Below are 18,255 nucleotides of genomic sequence, written 5' to 3' on the forward strand. Positions count from 1 at the left end.
GGTAAGTTAAAGTCTCCAAGGACTATTAAAATATCATTTGGTTTTGCGGTTTGAAAAGCTTCAGAAATGCATGAAATCCAGAGGGTATATATGAACAAGTTATATGTATAGCTAAATGGTTTAGACGAATTTTTACGGCAATTAATTCAATATCATCCTATAGGGATAATGGTATTTCATGTGATGGGTATTTAGACGATACAGCTATAAGAACCCCACCTCCTCTGCTTTTGGAACTATTAACTCGATCACGCCTAAAAATTTGGAACGTTAGACAAAGAATTTCAGCATCATATATATTTTTATTTAGCCAGGTTTCAGTAAATGCTATAATATCGTTATCAAAAGCAAAGCTATCAATAAAAAGTGATGATATTTTAGTGTTTAAACCTCTTACATTTTGATATATTATGCTGAAATCATCCACAGAAGAAGAAGAAGAATTAGAAATTAGTTTTTTGATTGAGTGTTATCTAACAGGACATTTGGTAAATAAGCTATATTAGATCTCTGAATATGTCTATAAATATATTCACGAACTATAGTGTACTCTGGCCAAAAAGATTCATGTAAAACAGTATCAAAGAATTCTGCAGGGATAGTAATTCTAAAAGAGGCCTTGCTACGTTGTTGTGTGTACTTAAATTTATAAACCATAATTTCAGCGTTAACATTAATGTTGCTCTTTATGTACGATAAGACATGTTCTTCAGAAGTTTCTGCAGCAAGACGAGCTATGAAGATTGATTTCATGGGAGTGACTGCCCTTAAATTCGGAATGGGGGGATTAGTTTTACGTAAAACGTTTGGTGGTGAAGGTGATGGCAACGGTGAATGAAATTCTGATGAACCCGATGGAGTTACATCTGCAGTTAGATTATTCTTTTCAGTTGTTTGATGTGGTGATGCTATCTTTGATGGAGAATTTTGAATAGAAATTAAGGGAATTGCAAGATTATTAGATTCGTTATTTAGTAAGTTTGTAGTGTTTTCCGATGGCTTCTTTCTTTTACGAAGGGAATCATTCGGAGATTGGATAAATTGGTCCAGTGAAGACGTATTATTAAATATTTCTTTATATTTAATAAATCTTTCCATTAAAGTATTGAATTCAATGCTCATTTGATTTAATTCCATAAAGGTGGATTTGAAGAACTTGAAAAATTCAGCATCATAGACACGACATTTTTTACAGCACCAACGTAACCCTTTATTCTCCTGTAGGTTGTCCGCTGTACGAGGCGTTAAATCAAGACATTTAATGTGATACGAATCCAGGCAAAGCCAACAAGATACCATTCTCTCCGTATCAGACTTCGCGAATGCACAATTGCGTAAAGGACAGCTCATTTTAAATAATATTTTAATTTAAACTTCAGTGGCAAAGTAAATGGTGTAAAAAAAAGTGAGGACAACGATAAGCAGCAACATAGGGTAACGTAAACAGGGTGATTTGGCAAACATATTTCTAGACCGAATCCTGTCACACGTTTTAAATTTTATGGAAATTGGACAGAAATTGCGTGTTTGTTGCACCAAATACCTCAAATCGGGCGAAAATATATATGGGAGCTAAATCCAAATCTGAACCGATTTCAAAATAACTTGGCAAACTTATTTCCAGTCCGAATTCCGTCACATATTCCAAATATCATAATTGGACAGAATTTTCGTGTTTGGTCCACCATTTACTCGAAATCGGGCGAACATATATATGAGAGCTATTTCGATATATGAACCGATATCAACCAAATTTGGCAGATTAGTTTCTAGGCCGATTATAAACATCTGCACGAAATTTGGAAGGTATATCTTTCACCTGTGATTTTTTGCCTCAAAAACCTGTCATCGGCCCCATCGTGCAACGTAGAGTTTCATTAAATAAATCAAAAGTTTCATTAAATAACAATAATGAGTTTCTTCATTATTCCAATGAAATTTCTTCAAGTATGCAATGATACTTCTTTATTATATTCAATAAACTACTAAAGGCCTGCGTACATAACCTGCCTTGCTTTCCTGCTACATTTCTGACATAATAAAAATAAAAGAATAAAGAAGGCCGAGCAAATTTCGAACTGGCTTCCCCTTTTCTTTTTTATTCTTTTATCAGAAGCAAGCAAGGTAAGCAGGCAAGGCAGTTTAGAAGTTACAATTCTATTATTGCTATGAAACTTTCACATTATTACTATGAAACAATAATGAAAGTTATTTTATGAAACTCGATGAACATCTTCATTAATACAACGAAAGTCTTACGTTGGTTCAAAATCAATGACAAATTTCATTGATACAACGTAATTTTCTTTCAGTGTAGTACACTTATTATTACACTTTAGAACTTTAGTATATAGTAGTAGAATAGAATTCCCACACGCAATATCAAAATGGTACCAAATTTAATATTTTCGTATTTTCAATCCTACTAGCAGACCCTGATCCGCGTTTCTGACCAGTCGTATGCTTTATAATTCCAAAATAGGTATTTTCTACCACATTTCTTCGGGTCTATTGTCAAGTTATTCATTGAGGATTTTAAATTTATCAAAAGCTTTTTTTCTGAAACCTTTCCTTTTTCTAACGAACTGAACATTGTCGCATTTATTCGCCCAATGATGATTTTTAGGATATATTGTTTAGCATTTATTGTTATAAATGAGCGTCCACCCTATCAAGCAACCGATTATTTGAGCAAAACGGTCAGTAAAAACTGATCGTGTGTAGCCCGCTTTACAGTGACAGTTAAAGATGGTTTCAAAGTTCGAGAGTAATTTATCATAAGCTGTTCCCAGGGTAATTTTATCGCGTTGAAAACTTAGATAAAGCATATTTATCTCTTTTATAGCCATAAATGTTTAATAAAGCTTAATTTCGTCATTTCTTATAAATCCAAGTTCGCTTCAGTAGTTGAAATGATGGAAAAATTCAACCCATTGTTCTAGTAAACTGTCAATTACCGAACCGCATGATAACACTTCAAAGCTGTTATAAATTATTACAACTGTGACCATTCAGTATATGACGCATGTTATTTGTGTGTTAAGCATGCGCTACTATCAATATATAATATATAACATATTTAAAAAAGTGGGCGTGTCGGAGACCCAACTCCATTGTCTCTTAAAAGTAATGCTGAAACCGATATGGTCATAAGTTTGGCATATACCACTGTGCAATTTTTTGAGTCATGTTTTATTAACTACATTCTAACACCGCTTCGTAGTAGAAGACCGTTTTCCCTGTCTTATCGACTTTCGCGGTTATAGGCCTCTACTTTGATGTCAAAAGGGATCACTTTGTCAGGATCATATCTTCCAAACCGTTAATAAATTTGATTTAATCTCAGAGGCAAAGTTGTAGCTCTTCCCAAAGAGAACAAAAACTGTGAAGACATAAAATCCACTAAACTTCATCTTCAAAATTGTCAAGGTAAAGTTTCTTTTACAATTTTTTCTCGAGTTTAGAACATATGAACCTCAAAGATGTCAATATTATAAGATAGGAAAAGTCAATTTTGAAAAATTAACTGTAGAGGGAGTTAACCTCTGTTGCTACGATATCATAACAACATTCTGTTAAACGAAAACTGTTACTCATTGGAATATTGACAAGAAAAACATTAAAACTCAAATTTTCGGGCGTTGACTTTTGTTCTTTTATTAAATAAAAAATAAGAAATAGTGAAGAAATAAATTTCAGCCACAAAACACGACGTTAATGTTTTCTCCCGCGAGAAATCGGAATCAAAAACGATTGGCATTGCTGTTATCAATTCCAGTGTGTTGTGTAGCCATCTGTAACCAAAATGTGGAACTATTAGCATATGTTTTTGGAAAATGCATTTGTTCGGGTCTTTATTGCTATACGTCTTTGTGAACCTTCTAGGAAGGATTCTTTAGGCTGAAACTCACAAAATATTAAATTATTTGTAACGTTTTCCATGCGATTCTCCAACTCATTTTTTGAGTTACCGACAATTGTCGGTAAAATTAAAATGCTTATAATTTCGGTAATTACCGATGTTTTTCGGTAAGTTAGCGAGGAATAAAAAGCAGTCGTAAAGTTCTACCGATAGCAAGTGCGTTGTCAACTTTTATTTTATCTTTTCATTCATAATTTTGCGTTTAGATGTTACCGATTTTTGTCGGTAACTCAAAAAATGTGTTAGAGAATCGCACTACTGGTCTGTAAATAACAAACTGTTTAAATTTCAAAGAATTTTGAAAGGTTTTGTGTTTCCGGACCTGGTCAGGAAAGAATGGGCAAAAATAATCGAATTTTAGTCCATATTTACATTAGGCAACTTTCCTTGCGACCATAGTCAATTTGATGGAGAGGGTAACTCCCGCAAGGAAAATCGCAAAATGTAAATATGGACATGAGCTTGAAGAACCGTTCCTGGAAAGTATATATGTTCTAGAAAGTTGTGTATTGAGATCTTATGAAAATTTTTGTAGTTGCTTGTATTCTTGAATTTTGAAGAATTTGTTATATGGACCAGAATCGCTGAAAAAATATAAAAATGGAATATATTCATTGAAATCTTAAGACGGTATCCTTAAATATGGGACGGTTTGGTATCTACACGCAGAAAAATATATGTTAGGAATATGTTTGGATCCAAACAAAGATTTGTTTGGGACTGATTGCAAACAAATATATGTTTGGATCGAAACATAATTTGTTTGTGTCCAAACAAATATATGTTTGCAACATTTTGTAGCATATCTCAATTTTATTTGTTTGCCTTTCAATAAACCACCACCAGTTATAAATGTGTGTATATATTTTTTATTGGGGGCCACCGTGGTGCAATGGTTAGCACGTCCGCCTTGCACTCAGAAGGTCTGCGGTTCAAATCCCAGGCCAAGCAACATCAAATTTTCAACGGTGGCAAAATTCCCCCTCAGTAATGCCGGCGACATTTCCTGAGTATTTAAGCCATGAAAAACTTCTCTACAAGTGGTGTCGTAAGGCACGCCGTTCGGACTCGGCAATAAAAAGTAGGTCCCATATCATTGAGCCAATATGAATCGGCGTGCACTCATTGATATGAGAGAAGTCTCCCTTGTCCCATCTGGGATGTTTGTGGAACAATTATATATTATATATTTGAGATAACGAGTGAGCGCTTACTGAGAGCAAGTAAGCAAACATTTCAAATTGTTTCACATTAAAAGTTACGCTCCCGTGCTCTCAGAAAGCGGCCATTGGTCCATGTGTTTGTTTTTTTCGTGGCTTTTGCGTTTGTATATATTTGTTTGCGCCCAAACATATAATTTGTTTGCACACAAACATATATTTGTTTGCAGGGCCCAAACATATGTTAAGTTTGCGACTGATTACAAACAAATATGTGTTTGCTGCAAAATATGTTTGGGACATATGTCAGAGAGGCCTTTTTTCCTCCGTGTATGGACCAGAATCGGAGAAAAACGTATAAAATACGAATATCGGGCCTAGCCAGCAGATGGTGATTGGGATGGCTCTCAGGGTAACACCCGAGCAAGTACAGCAACGAAAGCATCTCATTGTGTTGTTGTACTGGAAGAATCTTTGCCTCCTCATGAAGAAGGTCCACTGAAGACTTGAGGAGGCACCCTGTTGCTGCGTATGAACTAAGTTCGGGGACCAAACTTTTCTTTTTGGTTCTTTTTGAGGAGATTAAATCAGGTCTCTTAATAGTTTGGAAGATATAATCCTGACTAAGTGATGCCTTTTGAGGCCTAAAACCGCGAAAGTTGGTGAGATAGGGAAAACGGCAAGACACGTGTCTTCTCTTTTTTGGTCTTCTATCACTCTGCGGTATAAGAATGTAGTTAATAATGTACATGCGTTTAAAAGAAGGTCGGGGGGAAGGTACCCCACTTCCTTCGAAATTCATAAAATAGACGTTACCACGGCAAACCTTTAGTGCCCATAATAGTACGTTTATATATAACCGGATTTCGCAAACCCACTGGGTTTTAACTGTCAATTACATTGCTTATATTTCAAATAAATCCTCATAAAGAAGGTTAACCCTGCAAAAAGCTATAATATAAACATGGTCTAAGTACGAATTTTAAAAACTACCTCCATACCTCAATTCTAGACTCCAACAGTAATCTTATTTCCAAATATTAGGATTCCAGCTCTCTACTGTACCAAATGTAGTACCATGTAGTACTTTTCATACACATAAGTACAAATTTCCAAATCTATTTCAATCCCATACTCCAACAGTAGTCTTAATTCTAGATAGCCGATAGCCGTAGTCGCTTGTGCTTTTAGCTATAAGTTTATTATAGTTTTTATTTGTAATGTTAATTAATTAATTCTAGATTCCAGGATTGCATCTCTATCCGTTCACCCAAATCAAAATTGTATCTATATCTCAATCCTATACTCCAGCAGTTACCTGAAGTTTCTGTATTCCGTCTCTGTCCGTTCCCCCAAATCCAAATTGTACCATATTTAGTACTTTTCACACACGCAAGTACGGAATGTGGTCTAAAATAGCCTTGTCAAATTATATATGGAAATCGGTGCAGATTTGGATATAACTCCCATATATAATTTCGGCTGATTTCGTGTACTTAGTGCACCAATCACGATACCTATGTCCAATTTGAAAATTATATATGGTCTAAAATAGCCTTGTCAAATTATATATGGAAATCGGTTCAGATTTGGATATAGCTCCCACATTAATTTTCGTCCAAACTCGCTATATCTGTAAAATGTTGACCGAATTTGGATTAGAAAAAAGTTCACCAAATTATTTTGAAAACAGCTAAGATTTCAGGTTGTCATTTTGTAAATAGATTTAATGTGGGTAGACATAAGGGATAATAATACAATATAGCATTTCTGATTCATTATTTAAGGGAAAGATTTCGAAGTCAGTAGAAGTCATCATTGTAGTACGCATGTACTTATAGTCGGAAAGGAATATAATGTCATGTTCACACGAGCGTTTGAAGTACGTTGTTCGAGAGTCGAAATACGTACACGAATTAACTCGTTTCCACGACACCATTCGTTGTTCACCGTAACATATTTCAATTCTTCTCACTTTTTGTTTCCTGGCTTTTAAGGAAATTAGAACAAAAAACACACATGATACACATTAAATGAACAGGAAATACAATAGCCATTCCTTTGAATGTATGTTTTATATTTAATTACACGTTTTTCATCATATTTTCCATAAATTCTGTAAATTTAGCCATTTTCAATATATTTTTATGTATTCCTATTTTAAAAATTAAGGAGAGAGAGACATGTCAAAACAATATTTGTGTATACAGACTTTCAGGGAGGTATTTGATTTTTGTATCTAGATTTGTACGCGAAATTAAAACAATGGACCAAAAATGGAACTGCAATGAAAGAGAATAGCAAACTTGCTATGCTTTGAACGTATACTAATCGTTGAACCGTTTACTTTTAATTCATGTTTTTCAGTTTTTCTAAAAAAGGCCTACATTTTTAAATTTTATATTTTGTCTGTCATAATTAATTTATTTCGATAAATGCTCTCATTTGTTAGGGATGGGACTTATTTTATCGTTGTTCGGAGAGTATTTCTACTCGAACAACGTAGTAAAAAATAAAATATTAGGCTCATGTAGGCTCGATCTGTAGAAATTAGGAGTGCAAGAGTATATGCAATTTGTAAATGTTACATACGCGAAGTGGTTCAGAATCGTTTTTTCCTGGTCAAAACTCTGTAACATAAAAACATAATAAAGCTCTGTAACTTATGTTTGACTGATAACACTTTCAGCTTGCCGATTCATCAAAAACGACAAAATTTAGTATAGTTCTTGAAATCTGTTCAAAAATTAAAAAAAAAAAATACTTAAAACCCCTATAACTTATATAACATTTGGGGCCTATTTTCGTCTTTAATCTTTTTTCAATCAGCTGTTGGGGCCAATTTGTCTTCACAACAAGTAAATCGAAAATTTTAAAATCAAATTGGGGTCTAAATAATATTAGGGTGTAAATACATTTTTCATTGGGGCCTTTTTGCACATGTTTAGGGCCCAAATGCAATCCAGTGTTTAACAGAAACAACAAATTGGGGTGAATTTTCGAAAGTTATTAGGAAGACGAAGAAAAATTAGGGTGTAATTTCATAAATTTTATTAAGAACAAACAAAAAAACCGTGCCCGGACGTAACACCCACGGATATAACTCCCAATATTGGTTTTGAGTTTTTTCCGTGAAGCAAAACGGACATAACTACATAAAAACATAACTCCCAACGATTTTATTCTTAATTTCAAAGGTTTTTTTTTGCTTTTCAAAAATTTTCATTACTTTTTATATAAATATATACATTTTAGGGAAGAGGCTAGAATATAAACGGAATTGCACATTTGGGAAGGCTTAAGTGCCAAACAATAGCGAAGTCTCCACAAAATCTTCTAGATTTCATAGTATTATTTAAAAATGAAAATATATCTGAATTTGTCAGTAGTAGTTCGGAGAAATTTTACCAGACTACGGTATTCGACGAGGACATAGTCGAATATACGAGTATATTAATAAATTTAAATCGGGAAATTTTTTAAGTATTTGCATTTCTTTACAAAAACTCTGTATTTTTTCAATAGTAAAATATTTTTGTAAAATATTTCGCCTGTGCGCTTTTCAATTTTATACAAATATTTGCAATTTGTTAAAAAAAATTCTGTATTTCCTGAAATTGCGAAAATATTTTTGAAAAAAAATCGCGCGATTTTTATAATAGTATTGGCAATTTTTTTAGAAAAACTTTGAAATTCCAAAATTGTGAAAATATTTTTGTAAAAAATCGCGCTATTTTTTAGAGCTTCATTTAAGTTAATAAATTTTTTGGGGCGTAAATGGATAGTTTGGGGCCTAATTGTATTTTCGGTGCTTGGGGTGATATTGCATTTGCCAAGTGCACCTCAATTTATTCCACTAATGTTGGAGTTTCACTAAAATGTAGTACGCGAGAAAAAATAAATTAGCTCACTTCGTGAAAGCGTAGCGCTTCTTAAAGGCAAGAATCCTACCTACCTAACAAAGAAAAAAAAAAAAAACAATAAAGACAGCATTTTCCAATATTTTGACTTATTTTTCCTTAGTTTCAATATGTTTACTATCAAATCCCATATAGAAATTAACAATTGGTGACGACAAAATTAGGGGTTTTGAGGAATATCGAAATTTCTGAACAACTGTGCTACGTAGGAGACAACGTCTTCACATCTTCTTTAATTATGTATTTACATAGGAGACAACATCTTCACATCTTCTTTAATTATGTATTTATATATTTGAAAAACAAATTAATTTTAAATAAATTAAATTTAATTTATTTTAAAAAGTTTAAATGATGCCGTATGCCCATGATGGTGTCATAGTTTGAAATAACCCAAATTCAGATTTCCTAAAAAGCTTTTTTTACCAAGGAGGCCATCTTAAGGTGAGAACACAATGGATTTTTGTTGCTTATTTTTTCCGCCTCGCTTCAAAGCGCAAAAATGAAATTGTACTGTTTTCAAGAGGACATACCACAACGAAGCGAGGCTTCAGGCCACAAAGTTAAAAATTGTTGAACTTTTGAATTCTTCGCCTGGCTTCATTTTTGACATTTCGTTTTGGCATTCAATTTGATATAAACACGTGTTCAATCGGAAAAATAGAATTTGGTTGTAATTTGTATGTTCGGTACTAATTATTTACGAACAATTCATATTAAAAAATGGAATTTTCTTTGATATATTGAAATAATTATGTTTATAGCGGCCATGAATTTTACGCTTCGATGTGTGATACCAAGAAATAAGCGGCCTAGTGAAGAAATAAGCTAAGCAGAAAGATTAAGCTAAGAGCTGACTGTGTTCTCACCTTTATGGTTATTGTCTGGCGCGGAATTCAAGTTTTAAAATCTACACCACTATGATTATGGTATTAAATCAGGGATGCTCTTTTTTGCAAAGACAGTATACACAGCGATCCCATAGAGTTGTCTTTGCATTTGCTTTTCTCTCTCACGCATACTGTGAACAAAGGCAAACGATAAACATCATTTGGTTGTTGATTTTTTTTCACTCATACATTCACACATGTTTTCGTTTTGATTTTATTTTGTTGGTCTCCACCCAGCAAACACAATGTCGGACGTCCGACACGTCTGCTCAAAGTCGGAAGTTTTTTCCGACACGTCTGACCGAATTCGGTCCGATTAGTCTGACGAACTTTTTCCCTCTCTCTCTCTCTCTCTCTGAAGGGATTTTTCTTATTTTTTCTCTTGTGCTGCTTTGGCTATCTTCATTGTAAATAAGCAGAGCGAAAAGAATTGTACATGTTGCGCTCGCACATGTTGGGCAAATTGTGTGTATTTCTTCATGTGCCGATGAAGTGCGAACGAAAAAATTAGTGAAAAATGGAGAACAAATTTGGTTTATTTTTGTTATGCGTGTTGATGCATGATAGTGTTTAAAGATCATTCATAGTGAACCGTTGTATACAGATTTGTTTATTTTTATAAAGTTAATGAAAGTAAATATTTTTTCGTCAAACTTCAACGCTATTTCGTGGAAAGTCATATGTTTTATAAGTATTGCCAAAGTTAAGTTTCTTTATACTTTCATGTATATCAACTTTTGTATGGGAAGACATGTATTTTTTCATATATTAATAAAATGGTTTTACATATTTCACAGATCCTGTTGATAAATTTGTTGTTCCCACTGCTGGTGGGGAAGTACGGATTTAAGAAACCCACTGGGTTTCAAATATCAAGTCCGTAAGGTCAAATAAATCCTCATAAAGAAGGTTAACCCTGCAAAAATCTATAATATAAACAGGCTATAAGATGATATTAAACCCCTTCATATGTTTATAGTAGGTAAACAAACATTTAAATTTAAGGATTTTAAGTTTTCATGAATTAACTGTGTACATTTAACACTTTTAAATAATAAAAACAAATTCTGTGCGAACGACGGTAAATAAATCAGAAATTCATACGATAGTTCATCAGACTTCGTACCGTATTCGGTCCGAAAGTCGTCCAAAACTTCCGAATTTCATAAGATTTTTCTTCCGAATTCGGACCGATATCTGTCCGAACGTCGGTTAATAAATCAGAAATTCATATGATGGTTCATCAGAATTCGGACCGAATTCGGTCCGAAAGTCTGCAAAAACTTCCGATTTTCATCCGAATTTCGGTCAGAGAACACGTCAACCACGCCATATGACTTTCGGTCAGAGTTCGGACCGAATTCGCATCCGAACTCGGATGTTTCTTCCGACTTTCGTATCGAATTCGATCCGAATTCGGATGTTTATTCCGATTTTGGTTTGCTGGGCACTTAATTAAATGGTCGTCCCCGCCCGACTACAGCCCTTTCTTACTTGTTTTATTGTTGTTGTTAGGCGCATCCACTGAGGCACGACCACCGAAGCAGCCACATTCCTAGAACTGGAGATAGATCCAGAGTTAGATTAAGTAGAAAAGCGAACTTACAAACATACAGTATGCAAAGTTCATATTCGTAAATCCCTCAAATTATTATTAATTCTATATTTTATATGCAAATAAGAAACAATTGATTTGGATTACTATAACGAAGAAAGATTTAAAAATAACAAAATAAATTTTTAATTTATTACGTCATTTAGGTGTAGATGGCGCCTTTGTCGGTGGCAAAGTTCGTATTCGTACACCTAGATTTACTATAAATTTGAGGAGTGTATAGTTCTATCCGAACATAACCCCTGTTCGACATCTATGAATTAGAGCTCCAAAAAGAAGAATAACTTGAATACGCGGGTGCAGCTAGGAGTTCTATATCTAGATATTGTGTCGATAACGGAAGAATAAAATATTATTTTATGTCATAAAAACGTCAAATTTACTTCTTTACTAGAAGAGATAGAGTCTGTGCAAGACAATTAAAAACTTCAGAAATTTAAAATCAGTTCTTGAAACTAGAATTTAAATATTTCTTAAATTAAATGTGTTGCTTCAAATGTTACATAGTTTTGACAAATAACAATCGATCCTTAAAGAACCCCACGTAAATATTCTCTAATAATAACCAAGTTAATCAAGAAGCTCTCTACCCTTGTCGATTGACCATTAGTGTCCAAAAGAGTTTTATATTTGTCATAAGCTGTAATCGGTTGAAAACGAACTAAAAAAATCGTGAATTTTGATTTCTAAAAAATTAGTAAAAAGTATCAGTCGTCTTTGCCGAAAGATATGTGCCCTCAGCCTGTGTGAATTTGCGACTATAACAAAATCGAATACCGGCTACACAACAAAAATATTTTCCCCAACAATATGTATTCAGGGAATTTTAAGAAACTTTCCAATAAAAATATCGAAAATTTTGGGAAATTTATCTTAACGATTGTGGACGTTCCGAATAAATTCATATGTTTTACTAATAAATTTAATTTAGATAAAGGCGCAGAAGTGTTAAACTTTTGCGGAGACGGTACCTGTAGAAATGGAGCGACATAGTCAATTTTAGAAATGGATATTATCCTTTCAATAGTTACCGCGCCACAAACCATTTTAGTTGGTCACCGTAGTATTTTGAGCCTTTTCAGTAAGCATGGACTTGCCCACGAAAAATAGGATATCGTAGTAAACAAGACTACAAGCGTCAACAAAAAAATATCCAAAGGACCCTCGAACAGTCTTTAAACTTTTGTGAGGGATATAACTGATGATGTTGTCCAAACATATTCTCTTGGAACTTGATGTAGATTTGGAAGTAATTTTACGATATTTGGAGGAGTGGACCGATATAACCCATATTAGGTTCGATCTATGTCAAGGAAGAAATGTTGCGATGGGCAAGGTTTAGATAGAATCGATTACTCTAGTTAGAGATATAGCATACACCAATTTAGCGAAAAATTTGGAACTTTTATGGCAGAGGTGCCGATATGACTTAAATTAAATTTGGACAAAATATTACTAGATCCAAAACTTTGACCATCATGCGCTCCATCCTGCCAGACAAACAGAGATAAGCAATTCCAACTTGTGTGAAACGAATTTCGCCCAAACATATGTATGTGGAGTAGGGTGGGGCGATTTGTGTGGAAGGAAAAAACCTTAATGAGCCCTTTCCGTTTCTGATACCTGGGATTGAACTGAGCAAAAAAGTCCACTGGACCATATATCTACCGTGAAAATCGAGCCTCCCGATTTTGACTTTAAGTTTTTTATTGACGTTTTTTTGATATTTTGGCATATAGCAGCCAAACCATTGAGATTTTCGATCCAACACAAATAAAAACATTGTAGCCAAGACATTAATTGAAAACTCTCTAATACATCGCAAAAGCATTGGAACGCTCCTTCAGGCAGTTTTGGCCTTAAGAATGTGCAAAATTTTCGGATAATGTCGATAAATGACATTGTGCTACAAAATTTGACCCGAAAAATATTCAAGTGTTCTGATGCAAAATTATATCGTGTTGGGATCCATGGACAACGACAATGCCTTTAGTTTGTTTTGGTCACTTCTTTTTATTTTTTTATAACGGTAAAAGTAGTGAAAATCTGGGTTTCTTACATTTTCAAATTTAAACGGACATATCTTCTTTTTTTCACAACGGATTTCTAGTGATCCTTCTTCCTTTTAAAGGGATGAATAATATCTTTAGAACAAGTTATTATTTGTTTAAAGTGGTTTAAGTCTGAAAACCCCCTCAAAAAACTATAACTGAATTTCTCATAATTTTCAAAAATATAATGTTTTTTTGTTTTGTTCAATAATTATTTTCAAAATTATGAGAAATTCAGTTATAGTGTTTTTGAGGGGGTTTTCAGACTTAAACCACTATAACTTAGCCATTTGTTAACCGATTTAAACAAATAATAACTTGTTCTAAAGATATTATTCATCCCTTTAAGAGGTAGAAGGATCACTAGAAATCCGTTGTAAAAAAAAGAAGATATGTCCGTTTAAATTTGAAAATGTAAGAAACCCAGATTTTCCCTACTTTTACCGTTATAAAAAAATAAAACGAAGTGACCCAAACGAACTAAAGGCATTGTCGTTGTCCATGGATCCCAACACGATATAATTTTGCATCAGAACACTTGAATATTTTTCGGGTCAAATTTTATAGCACAATGTCATTTATCGACATTTTCCGAAAAGTTTGCACATTCTTAAGGTCAAAACTGCCTGAAGGAGCGTTCCAATGCTATTGCGATGTATTAGAGAGTTTTCAATTACAGTCTTGGCTACAATGTTTGGCTTCGTGTTGGATCGAAAATCTCAATGGTTTGGCTGTTATTTGCCAAAATATCCAAAAAACGGGAGGCTTCATTTTCACGGTAGATATATGGTCCAGTGGACTTTTTTGCTCAGTTCAATCCAAGGAATAAGAAACGCGAAGGGCCCATGAAGGTTTTCAAATCGCCCCTGCCTAATGTGGAGTCTAAAATCATTATCTCCATGAGGAATATTTGTATTATATCAATGTATAACCTCGTAACCCTAATTAGTGGTTCAATTATATAGACACTATTCGACTATTCATATCCGACCTTTTTCGCATTATATGTTTTCCACTTTTTAGCAATATTGTAGTCCGCACTCAGTCAGCTGAACTTATATGTCATACAAAAAATCGACCAAAAATAGAAAATTTTACATCATTTCTGAAATTTTAGTCAATTGCTGCTACACCATTGGGAACTGAACCATGTTACCTTTACAGGAAATCTTTCAAAAACAACAATTCTTTGGAACATTGTGAAGATTTAAAATGCTTCCTTCATGTTGTTTCAGCAGTATTTTATGTCACTCTTTTTACATCATGTACATCAAACACACAGATTTTTCTCATTTTTAGCAATTTGTGGTGAATTATTGATATATTTATTAAATCATCGTTAAAAATAGTGATTAAGGCATTACACAACAAAGGTATGTTCTGAAGAATTGAGTATTTTTTTTTTCAATGATATCATTACGACAAATTTGAAAGTTTAGAAGATATGGTGCAAACTATATCAAAACTGTGGCATTTTTAAATATTGCATACATTTTATAGCTCTATTGGCGTTTTTCGAGTTGATTTGTTGTAAAAATATTTTCTTTGTTTCCTTATCTATAAGTTTGCTAAAAAGGTCAAAACTAAATTTCTAATTGCCTTTCAAGATATCGTCCACTGAAAACCCTTCATACATTTTATCCAATACACATTTTTTATGCACTTCCATTGAGTAAAATGCTTCGAGACCTCTATAGAATATGACATAACAAACATGGAGTATATTCCATAATTCGTATTCAGTAGTGGAATGATACGACATGAAGAAGTAATTCAGATTTCATTAGAAGTTTCTCTCAAAAAGAAAAAAAGTTTCTCTCAAACAAAAAATTTAAAAACATTTCTTACAAAATTTATTAATGATGCACATTTTCTGAATAGAAACTTCAGAAAAATATAAGTTTTCATTTTTTCTCCAATAATAAAACAAGGTTTATGAGAAAGAAAATATTTAGTAATTTGTTACAGTAGCTTAACAAATTTTGGTCGACCAAACTGTCCCTGGTAGCTATCACATTTTCCTTAAGTATTTCGAATTTTCGTCCGACTTTTTATTCATGCAAAATTTTTAATTAAATTATAGTTATTTTTACATTTTTATAGCAGAGGCACTCTAAAGAAAAAAACACAAATTGGTGGTATTTCGCTTAAAAAATCCTTAAATACCTCAAATGTAGAGTACTTCTAGGTGTACTAATACGAACTTTGCCACCCACACAGGCGCCATCTATACCTAAATGACGGAATAAATTAAAAATTTGTTTTCATATTTTTAAATCTTTCTTTGTTATAGTAATCCCCATCAATTGTTTCATATTTCCATATAAAATATGGAATTAATACAGATTGTATTCATTTTTGAGGGGTGTACGAATATGAACTTTGCATACTGTATATGCTGTTTCAACAACGACATTGTGGTAGTAATCAGGGGAGCAGTCCATAGAATTTTTCTTATTTTCTTTAGCACAAGTCTAAAATTACAATGTACAAATGTACATCACACAGACACCATTCTATACTTCTTTAAATTAAGGTATCTGACTAATTCTTTTTATATGACCCAAAAACATCATATGTAAAGTGAGACATTATTCGTTGAAAAACGCATCATAACGTTGAACCATGTCATTGATATAACATCATTTTTCCACTTTCTAGAGTTTTATATTGGAATTAAAAGCCGACATAAATAATTTTTTCCTGTTTCTTACATTTCATATTTTCATTTTGGCAACAATACTATTGATTATACTTTCCATTGTTTTAAATATCGCAATGGATTTTTTTACTATGTCATCGAAAATGAAGAATTGTTTACAAAGTCATCAAAAACTTACCCGTTTTTTCTACCATTATTTATTAATTTAAATGGAGGTTTATGATAGAATTAAGATACATACATATGTATGTACAGACATACGAGTATATGTAAGTTTACAACAGTTGAAGTCACTTTTCAATATTTTATTTTTATTTTTTCTGTTTACAATGTTCACTTTTTAACACATATTCTCCCTCTTAAATTACTTGTTGCCGAATATTGAAAATTAATGGTTTCGAATTTCAGTGCGTGCGTACGTTTGCTAATGGACCGGTCGTTCAAACAATCTAAACAATCTGTTCACTCAGCTTGCCAAATTAACACAGATGAGATAGTGGCACTTTACACAGCCATGAATGAACAACGGGCAAAGGTGTTCGGACAATTGATTGACCATTGAATATGGCAAAACCAAAATCGAGTCATAAATGAGATTTTAATTTCTCTTTTTGATCAAATTTGATTGATAGGATGAACAATTGACAATTATTTAATATAACTAAACAAAACGCACAAAAACGATGTTGGTGGTGGCGTTGGTGACGACGATGATGACTATGCGGTCGACATTGATTGGAGCAGAAAACGAAAGTACATCTCGCGTAACATTTTGCAGCTTTAGTTGTTCATAAATACATTTTCTTCTAATATTGAATTTTTATTATTTATTTAAATCTCTTGAATGACTCCCAATATGAAACTATTATTTTTTTTCGTTTGTTTGTTTCAAGTACAACGACAACAACAACTATAACACTAAGCTATAAAGTAATAGCGAATGCCTTCATTATTTGCATTGAGTATCGATGATGAATAGCAGCTCTGCACTTGAATAAAAATACCCGAAAAACAAACATGAAATCGAACTTTAATAGTTTTGCACTTGTATAGGCTGTCCGTCCATCTGCGGTTTTTGTCTCTACCGTTAAATTGTTTACGATTGATATAATTTGTTTGAGTTGTTTATCCGAACACAGCTGAGTTGCGAATAGATGTTCAAAATGGTTTGCGAATAGTAAAAATGTTACTTTGTCTTTTACGAGTTCAATATTTGTACACATGTATGTATGTGTGCAACTCTACATAATACAGGATAATATTGATTTGTTTAAGTATTGATTTGTAACATATAAATTTGTGGTTTTCGTAGATTTAGTAGTTTTTTTTTATATATTTTGATGACAATCAGAAATGTATTCCACTAATAAAACGATTGTGTTATTACTTTTATACCCTCCACCATAATATGGAGGGTATAATTAATTTTGTTACTCCGTGTGTAACACATCGAAATATTCGTCGGTTTTTCATAAAACTCATGTAAAACTCATTTACTTAAAAAAAGTTCATATGTGAAAAAAAGCTTTAGTTCTTATATGAAAAACGGTACATGTAGTTTAAAAAATTAAAAAAAAAAAAACTGTTAAACGGACGCATCGGGACTGGTGCAGAAGTATATACTAGGGTGGTTTTAAAAAATCGATGTTGGATTTTTTATGCCCCTAAAGTGTTTAGCTTTGTTAGATTGCTAATGTTTGATCGGAATATTTTAACACGTGCTACTAGGGGGTCTCAATACTTGAAAATGGTCCCGCACAAATAACTTTTAATTGATGTGATTCACATATCATTATATATGATATACGAGGAAAACGAAAGCTTCCTGGGCATCATCGCGTATTGCCAGGCGCCATTTGAATTTTTTTGGAAAGCTTGACAGTTTTTAGCATAGACTTACTCAGGACAGTTTGTCGTACGACCATGTTATGTATAGACAGCGGAATTTTATGCAACCCCTATTTTTGGTCCGATTCATGTCAAATTTTGAGACGGCATATTTTTGGCTTCTGATTACATTGCAATCGAAACATAT

The 18,255-nt window shown here is 33.1% G+C and overlaps 1 protein-coding gene across 2 annotated transcripts in view; it reads right to left on the reverse strand.

Annotated features, from left to right (window-relative positions):
- LOC141394150 (aquaporin-like) overlaps nucleotides 1–17,396 on the reverse strand; it is a 32,475-nt gene extending 15,079 nt beyond the window's left edge. The window contains exon 1 of one of the 2 annotated variants that reach the window (XM_073968090.1): nucleotides 16,399–17,396. In XM_073968090.1, the coding sequence (XP_073824191.1) occupies nucleotides 16,399–16,414 (16 nt within the window). In that variant the 5' untranslated portion in view covers nucleotides 16,415–17,396. Of the gene's footprint in view, nucleotides 1–16,379 lie in introns of both variants that reach the window. The other variant, XM_073968091.1, reaches the window with a different exon arrangement.
- Nucleotides 17,397–18,255: the final 859 nt, after the last annotated feature.

The sequence above is a fragment of the Musca autumnalis genome, unplaced genomic scaffold (assembly GCF_047663935.1).
Source record: "Musca autumnalis isolate F117 unplaced genomic scaffold, ASM4766393v1 scaffold_2, whole genome shotgun sequence".
NCBI classification, from domain to species: domain Eukaryota; kingdom Metazoa; phylum Arthropoda; class Insecta; order Diptera; family Muscidae; genus Musca; species Musca autumnalis.